Source organism: Paramormyrops kingsleyae, chromosome 20 (genome assembly GCF_048594095.1).
Source record: "Paramormyrops kingsleyae isolate MSU_618 chromosome 20, PKINGS_0.4, whole genome shotgun sequence".
NCBI lineage: Eukaryota > Metazoa > Chordata > Actinopteri > Osteoglossiformes > Mormyridae > Paramormyrops > Paramormyrops kingsleyae.
This window is the reverse complement of record NC_132816.1, coordinates 8211147-8220607: the sequence shown is the minus strand read 5'-3', so window position 1 is coordinate 8220607 and position 9461 is coordinate 8211147. Positions and strand designations below refer to the sequence as shown.

Sequence of the window (9461 nt, the reverse complement as noted above, 5' to 3'; positions counted from 1 at the left end):
AGGGAGCCGAAAGGGTAGCATTAATTTAATTCGGTTCTGATTACTTATATGTTATAGGCCGTCTTACTGTCTGTACAAATGTGTCTGTCAGATGTCAACGCTGAAAATACAGTTCACTGTAAAAGTTTATAGTGTGATTTGGTTTAATAAGAGGCAGCTTATCCAAAGGGACATGAAAACAGTCGATCGTCAAAATAACGCTTTAATGGTTTTATGTGGTTTTAGAATCATATAAGTCTAAATACTTAAATGCAGTGTCAGCAATCTCAACAGAAATATGAATAGACTACTTTATTCTGCGTTAAATTTTAAATAACGGCATTTCTAGTTTTAGGTAAGCATAAATGTAATTAAACAATTTGTTTTTAGGAATAACATGTTCGGGATAACATAGGCCTACCAGCCGAACACTAATCAATTAGGCCTATGTTAAACTATTTATTTAGTGTATTAATAATAATCGTTAGTTTGTAGCCTGTATTAATCTGTACTTGTGAACTGGTTTGCTAGTGGAGAATGCATTGCAATAGCCGGTAATATCAAAGTATGCAATGTAGCCTAAACTATTTAAAAAATATATGGATTTTACAGTATAAAACGATTTTAGTTCAATATGCATGTTTAATGTTAAAATACGTACATGATATAAAGGCCTTATATTTTCTCTGGTTGTCGCCACATGCTTATGCGTGAGTTAGCGATTAACAAGTAGGTAGCCTACCTTTTCGCTCATTCCGTGTTGGCATAGACTAGTGATTAAACAGATGACGATCATAAGGCAGCATCACCATTTAAAATACGGTAGCATGGGTTTTTCATGCCTGATCATTGACGGGATTTTTCAGAAAGGAAACCTTGTTGTACGTTACCGAACGCGGGGCACCAACACGTTGAAACCAGCGCACATTCTTTACACCGTCAATTTACATTATACAGACCACCGTTAACACGTCGAGCAGAAAAAAAAAAGTGTGACATGGAAATAGACGTAGCTACGGACGCACGACTATATTTTCAGATCTCTTAGACGTAAGCATTTATGTCGCGTAAAGGTTCATTTGTTGAGGGCCGGTTTCCTATATATGAACATGTGACTTCATAAAATGTGCAACAGAGTCGCCCGCAAAACAACAAGCCGCCTCATATCAGAAGCAAACTGCAGAACTGAGAAAATCATTTCAGATATCGCTGTAGGAAGAAAGCGCCTCAAACTTGCTCGTAAAACTGAGATCAGAGGAGCCGGGCTGCGCAGCGTCAGCTGCCTTTTGAAACATTTCAGTTCTGAAGTTGTGCGCGGCCACCAGAAGCGGCAGATCTGCGCGCAGACACCCTTTTCCGTAATCTCATCTCATTCTTCTTTAGCGTTTCTGCTGGCGTGCATTGGGTTTTTTTTTTAACCAGTTTCTCAAGTGTGCGGACACCAGCCACACTGACTGGCTGCCACTGTATTTTATTTCAGTGCCTATCACGTGGTGCAGTGACAGAAGCTCGCTGTCGGAATGGGGGAACTATAAGAAAGACTTTAAGTGAAAGCACTAAAAACATTATTTAACTGAAAGAAGGAAGGCGATTTCAGCCGAACAGGGAGAAATCAGAAAACTGAAAAAGCACTGGCTTCTTCGAAAATGGATGCGTCTCTGAGAGTTTAATGCGCATGGATGATTCATATTTCCATTTAAGTCTGCCTAAGATTGGTGCTTCTTCTGGATGTAAGTACAGCGTGATCGTAGAAAAATATTTGTGGCGGACAGACATTTGTTTCATTGTTATACGTCACGAATATTCGGTCAACTCCAGAATGGAAACTTAATTTTTCTTACAATATTTTGCCCCACATTGAAAGGCGTGTATGGTATTTTGTACGAAGCTCGTGGTCGACGATCGCGATGACCAAGTAAAGACAAACTGGCGTATTGTAATTCACATTTATGACTAATATAATGAAATAGCACGAACACACAACTGGTGTGATGCTGTGGAGGTTTTAGAGCAACATCGGTGCCTTTGCCAATGACGGTTCTTAAATTCCGCTGAACAATTTACAAAACAAGGAAATGGAGCGCGCGAACATCTGCAGAAGACCAGTGTGACAGCGTTTGCATATTACTGCACTCGCACATTTTAAGATTTTTAAGATCCATCCTATGTTTTTATCTATTCATTTTTTCCCGAGCCATTAATAAAAGGTGTAAGAGAAAGATTCTTAAAATCAGCAATGGGGTCGTTTGAATTGAAAGCAACAGCTTGCACTTAGCTCAAGTATTCAAGTTGATGTAGCAATTCTTCAGTAAGGCGTACCGGGGGTGAAGGAATTAAGTAAGCTGTGTGGACAAGAACCTCACAGGACTTGGCACACCCTCCCCTTACCAAATATCTACCCCGAAGATAGTGACACTGCCCCAAACCTCCATCTAAAACCCTGTGTCTCAGATGGCCACAACATAATCAACATTTATCTATGGCTTCCTGCAACCGTCGGAGCCATTCCTTGAACTGAGTCAAATCAGAGTGATCTCTGTGCTTAATTAGAAGCGAACGGTGCTTTATTTTTCTACAACCTGTATGACTTTGTTTTATCTCGCGGCTGGAGGCTATAACTGATTAATAATATTTTTGAATTATCTACATGATCATATCCTGTTCAATCATAATTATATGTGCATGACCGGGGATCCCGCAGCCCACTCCCGGTCCCAGGTGGTGATGCCATGCCCCGCAACCACAGCGGAGATGAAGGCGGCTCTGGCCTCTGGATGAAGAATTCGCCGGGGCATCGCGCTGCTGGAGGCTATGCCTTGAAAGATGTGGAGTCCGGCCGAAGGATGAACAGGGCGAGGGATGGCCCGGTGTCGGCCGGACTTGCTTCGACGACAGGTGCGGAGAACCAGAGCGGAAAGCAGGGGGCCCGCCTGAGCCTGCTGGGGAAGCCGCTCATCTACAGCGCGCAGGGTGGCCGCAGAAACGTGCGCTACCGGAGGCTGCAGAACTACCTGTACAACGTGCTGGAGAGACCCCGCGGCTGGGCTTTCGTGTACCATGCCTTCGTGTGAGTACCTTGAATGATGATCACTGCGCAAATAAATGCAAGTAAATAAACAAATGATCGCCGAGTAAAGAAGTGTACTGTAAATGCGCGGGACTTGCACTGCATCAAATCAACTTGTTGCTATATAGGCTATCGATATTCTGTCAATATTAATCTCGCAATTGCGTTTGATTTATTCGCGCTCAATACGTAGACGTAGTCTACTTTAATTTAAGGATGTGGCTTCAGACTTTTAGCCCAGCTTTTCAGCCTGTAAACATACTTTGGCACGTTAAGTTATTTCCAGCTCTTGGGGCTGAGAAAAATCCTCCATCAAGCGTGAGAAACCGAGCCCTGTCATCACAGCAGACTTTTACTAAGATTGTTTCTTGCAGCTTTTGGGTGATGCATCAAAGAGGAACTCAGTAAAATTAAAGCCCATTTTAGTGGAATTGTAGTAATTTTGTAATCGCTAAGAATAACAAGTGTTGAAATTAATACGAAATAAATCCGTTTATTACAATGATAGTTATATTGGAAACGCTATATGTTGGAGTCGGCGAATGTGTGTCTGAACGGCGGTCTCGACACCGCTATTTGACTTGCAGAGCGATCACTTCCACCACACATTAGCAAAGCTATCCGGTTAATCATTAGTTTTTTATACGCAAAACGTGATTTAACTTCATTTATTGGATGATTTTCTTCCTGTAGTGAGCGCGGTCTTTGTGAAAGAAAATTACATGGAGGTTCAAATGCCTGGTTAATACTAAATAATTGGGAAAAGGTTGCATTTATTTATTACCAACGAATGAAGTTATTAAGTTGGTTATTAGCTCTATTCTGAATGCAAGTTGGTAACCGCAGTTAATTACGCTTGGTACGGTCACAGTAGGTGGTTAAGGTTACGTGGCTGTATTTCTTCCTTGTTTTATTGGAACACATCAGAAAGGCAGTGTGAAGTAATTTTGTTTTCGGACATAAACATTTATTTGATGAGTATAAAAGTCATGTTATAGACCAGTTTATACCAGCACGAGCAGTTGTTCCTAATTAAAGATTGCATGATGTGGTGAGACTTCGGTATTTTAAATTTTGTATGTAGTTTTTATGGAGGGGGGGCATCTTGACTTGTGAGCATGTAACGGTGTGGCTGATTGGCTATGATGTAGCAAGGTGTTCGTTTCTATGACAACTGGACAGTATGTAACGGTATGGCTGAGTGGTCATGATGTAACAGGGTGTTTGTTTCTATGACAACTGGGCAGTATGTAACGTTCTTGCTACACTGTGATGGCTATGGTAGTACCACAAATCTCGTCTCCTTGCAACCAGTCGTCTTCATGCCACCTCAAGGTTGAGAGAACTTCACTGATATTTCGGATAGCCCTGCTCAATGATGGCCGCATGTTCTTAAAACTGACGAAGAGTGCTCTCTTGGAAATCACTCCTAAACCATGGTTGTGGTCAGGGGTGCCGTAAGGGGTGGGGGGGGGGAGTTAGGACGATTCCAAAGGCCCCGGAGTGACAGGGGCCCTAAAAAAATTGGAAATTTACTGTATTGGTCCGGACTGGGGGGCCCAATATGATATGCTTTCATGGGGCCCAAATTTTTAGCAACGCCCCTGGTTGTGGTGTGCGAACTCAAGGAATGTGGACTTGGCCTCTGTTAGCTTCAGGCATGGTGCGATAACAGAAGTAAAAACAGAAACGGAAGTGGTAGCCGTCGATTGCGAAGTGTGAAAACAAGGCGGTTTTCCCGCACATTGTCCTCAAGCTTGCCTGTGTGTCTTGGTGTGGCCTAACGGATGTGGAGTAAATCGAGGCCACGTGGGGTCTGAGGGCTGGGCTGTGTTGAGCACCTTGGTCTCTCAGTGTATCCGCATTTCTGATGGCACAGTCATATTGAATGGCCGGAAAATGCTGATGTGACCATGTGATTGATAGAATGTAACATCCAACAGCTGATTTGATACCGGATCAGTTTATTGTGAACATCTGGTCCCATTCAGAAGCACACTAGCCTATTCATTTCAGTTGTTAAAGGTCACCAGCATCATCATCCAGTTCAAACTTGATGATGGGCCACAGATTTGACATGTGTCTTCAGAACATGATTGCAACACTTCAGGCTTTCACAAAACACCTTGTGCTTACAGAAAACGAGCAGTTGCTTCCTCAAATATCACAGAATTGGCAGTAAAGTCTAGACAACACACATCTCGTTATAAAAAAACCAAACCAGTACTGCCACCTGTTGAGAAAAAAATTAGTCCTGGGACTTTGACAATTTGTATTTGATTTGTTCAGTTGTTTTTTTTTATATATTGAAGCCTGTTGACAAGATTTGTCATTTCTATTTGAAGTCCATGGCAATGAATTTTCACTTAGAGATTTCTGAGTCTATTTCAGATAAATATTAATGCAAATGTAATAAATGCCCTATATATGCAAAAAGCCTTCAGACTTCAGCTATAAATGAGATGGGGAAATAAAATGAGGAATATTGAAATGATACATAATATATCAGGGTGTTTTTCATTTTTTGTGAATGATTTAAAATACAGTTTTGCATGTTTCAATAATACTTTAAAGGCTGAATTTTGAAGATTGGTGTGAGTTTGGGAGATTAAATATTCCCATAATGCACCTGTGGTTCTACAGGTGTTTATGTCATGCTGTTCTTCCCATTGAATGTTTTTAGTAATATTGGTAATATGTACTGTATAAAATAGTTAGAATTTTTTTCATCTCTGTATTTCTTTGGCTGTGTGTTGCCAGTTAATAGATTTTTTATCCCTTCAGAACATCCATGTTTTTGATGAGCTCTACTGTCGGCTATGACCATTGGAAGCATTTCATTGCTAATTTTATACAGGCTACTGATATTTTAAATCCGTTTATTTAACTGCTATTTATTTGTGTGGTTATTTATTTTCCCCACCAGCACACAGAGACTTATCACAACTGTGTATAGGGTAAGCAGTTAGAGAAAGTGTGGATAGATATGTTTCTTACTAAGCTAACTCTTAATTGTTTGTTCATGCCAGAACAATAATTCTGTGCAGGGAAGACTATAGCCAAGGGCCCCTGTGTTACCCACGTTGCGGGGGAAGTGAAACGATCATCTGTTTTCTTGGTAGGGGGGCCTCCCAAGTAAAGTTTTGCCTGGGGCCCCTGAAAATGTAGAGCCGGCCCTGGCTGTGAGTGATGTGTTTTTTGTTTTGTTTTTTGTTTTTTGTTTTTTGTTTTGTTTTGACCAGTGGCCTGTACTACGAAGCGGGGTTACTGGCTTATCGGGGTAACTTGTCGGATTTAAGGTACCACAGTTTAAATGGACTTCATATTCGCTCACTTACATTTTGCCCAGACTACCTTAAATCCAACAAGTTACCCCGATAAGCCAGTAACCCCGCTTCGTAGTACAGGCCACTGGGGTTAGGATGTTTAAACCCCTCACCTGTTTTTCAACTTATTAAAACTGATTTCATATCATATAAAGTGCAAATTTATCATGTTATTTTATAGTATACTATTGTTATGTAAGATTATATAAAATTGCACTGTACAAGAAGTGGATAGTTCAGGTTCAGAAAGTATAAATCCCTACCAAGATTTTGTTTCAACCAACCCATTGAGTACTCTGTCACTGTGCCTCTTTATAACTCAGCTGCTTGGTTGAAATAAAATCTTGGACTGGATTTCTACTTAGTCATGATATTCTTTAATAACTGGTGCAGCCAGATGACACAGCAGGAGGTGCTGTTTGTTAATCTGGATATATTAGCATATGAAAATGGGAAGCGAAACGCTGAAGATTAAGGTTATGTACTTTTGTGAGGTGGAAGAACAGAGTATGAGATCTAGCGGAGTGTGAGAAGTTAGCAGAGCACTGAATCAGTCCGCCATAGCGAAACATTTTTATAATGGTCAGTCAGTGCAAGGTTTCAGGTCCAGAAGGTCTGCTAACGATGGGAATGGGAAGCATTTGTACAGTGTAACAGCCAGCAGCAGGAGCTGCGCTCTGACTGACGTACTGGGTCTGGGGGCTGGGCTTCGCAGTGGGGCAGTGCGTGGCCCAGCTGGGTAGGATGCAGTGGGGCAGTGCATGGCCCAGCTGGGTAGGATGCAGTGTCTGCGACTGGAAGGTTACTAACTCAAACCCCTGGATCGTTGGTGTGATTCCACCATTGGGCCCTTGAGCAGGGCCGTTAATCACCAGTTGTTCTTAAACTGTGGAGAAATAATGATGTAAAGAAACTTTGCTTGCTAAAATACAAAATAAATCCCCAGATGAGGCCTTGATGCGACCTGGACTGAAATAACCTTTAAAAATCAAAACTTTTCTGCAGGAGAATTTCCTGTGGGCCCCAACTTTCTGACCCCTTCACCACCACCCTGTGTCCTCCTCTGCAGAGTAAGCTTAGGCACTAATGATGTCTGCGGCCGATGTGGCGCCCCCAGGCTTTCGTGTCTGAACCCACAGGGTAGCCAAAACGGCACAGTGGATGACACTGCTGGTTAGGAAGGGATGCTGCCCCTAGTACCTGATTATGAAGGGAAGATGAAAGCACTATGTATAGCCCTTCTTATGTATGAGGGAGAGGTCTGTGGGTGGCAGAAGAAGTATGCAATAGGAAAAAGCTCCATTCATATATGTAGAATAATATATATATTTTGATCACAGGGATATGCCACTATAGATAATGGGCAAACTAGAAACTCCAGTTCACCTCATCCTGCATTGGACCTGTGGACAGACATTCCACGCAAACACAGGGAAAGTTTACAGATGGCCCACACACCATGAGCAGGATTCAAACCCACAACCTACTGAGCGACTTGATTATTTAACTTAAGAAAGACAGTGTAGTGCTATCCATTATCATTTAGCATTAATTTATTTATTACACAATAAGTAGTCTTTCACATTACAAATACTATTTCATCTATCCATCCATTCTCCAGCTGCTTCCTTGAGGTTCCTCTTGCGGCCGCCTTGACTTCGCCGTTTCAGGGCACCCTCAGTTACACGTCCAGTGACTCGTAACACTTCATTACTGGGCCGTTCGCTCCCCACAACACTTCCAGACTCTTAGCCACTGAGCCCTTTACCACAGAGCATGGCACAGAGGCAGCGTTAACGAGGAGCGTCAGATGGACGCCCGGCCGCTTAGGCTGCCATCGCAGGAACGGGCCATTTTTATCAAAGGCAGCGGGCGCAGAAAGATCTGCAACATCCGCTATTTCACAAGACAGCAAGAGGGAAAGTCGTGTCTGTTTAATTACATGTTTTTTGTCTGCTCTGAGAAGTTTCTTGTGGAGGAGAACAGATCAGAGTGTGGGGGGGGGGGTGGGGGGGCGGTTGTCCAAAATGAAATGCTCGCCTCTGCACCCATTTTAATAACTGAGTGTGGCGGCTCTGTGCGGCGCTGATGGAAACCCGTTCTCCTAATCCACCTCGGCCCTGCAGCAGAGATAAGCTTTCAAACTGCCCCCCCCCCCCACACACACACACAGCTGAGTCTCTGTTTCACTTTGTATAACTTATAACTGAGCAATGTATAGAAATGTGTTTCATTTCGACCATCCTCAACATTTTCACAAAGCAGGAAAGCTAAGTAGAGAATTTCAGAAAATGTGCAATGAGACAGGCGAGCTTTGGAAAGCCACATCCTGCAGCGTGACGGAGGTTATTTTGGCCTGAACTTTAGCACGGTTTCGGTGCGCCGTGTGGTCCGCCGGGGCGCGCTAAAGCGGGCTTTTGTAAGGGCTGCCGTGGGGACCTCACATCACCGCCCCCCCCCCCACCCCTTCCGACAGTGCTGGTATTCAGCTTACCTCGGGATTAAGGCACCCTTATCCGCACAAGTATGTCGGATGCAGGAAGGAGCCGGTAAACGGATATGCGCTCGTGCCGGCAGGTTCAGGACCTGCCAGGAGGGGGCGCTCCTCAGCGGAGACTAATCTCATCCGCCCACTTTCCTCACTTTGCCAGACGACCCAATGACTGACATCTAAAAAGTTCCATTTATATAGTGCCTTTCACAAACCTAAGTTAGTTTTTGTTTTGTGTAACACAAAGGTCAGGATGTCTACAAACCACGGGGGAGTCATGAATGGGGGGCGTGGCCATTTCAGGAAGGAGAACCAGTCATGTGACAGGGTTTCAGGTAAAATGTTCTGTTCATTCTGTCCCCAGAAACCTGACTGGATCTACGAAGACACCGATTTCATTTTCATTTGTCCTTCTTTCTTTTCACATTTCCCCTGTGAAGCCCGTACCCTAATCACCCACTTCTGAAAGGTGCTGTTCCCTGCCCTCTCTTCAGCCATGTGGTCCTGTCCTCCATCCCCACCAGAGCACCGATAGTGAACCCGATGCATCTTAGCGTGGAACCTGAAAATAGCACCGCAAGGTTTGCACCACACAGGG

General features: G+C 43.4%; 1 protein-coding gene across 10 annotated transcripts in view; it reads left to right on the top strand.

Annotated features, from left to right (window-relative positions):
• The first annotated feature begins 1164 nt into the window (after nt 1-1164).
• kcnq5a (potassium voltage-gated channel, KQT-like subfamily, member 5a) overlaps nt 1165-9461 on the top strand; it is an 88945-nt gene continuing 80648 nt past the window's right edge. For 3 of the 10 annotated variants that reach the window (XM_072703323.1, XM_072703320.1, XM_072703328.1), the window contains exons 1-2: nt 1168-1709; nt 2681-3046. In XM_072703323.1, the coding sequence (XP_072559424.1) occupies nt 2709-3046 (338 nt within the window). In that variant the 5' untranslated portion in view covers nt 1168-1709; nt 2681-2708. Of the gene's footprint in view, nt 1710-2680; nt 3047-9461 lie in introns of all 10 variants that reach the window. The other 7 variants (XM_072703322.1, XM_072703325.1, XM_072703321.1 and 4 more) reach the window with 6 other exon arrangements.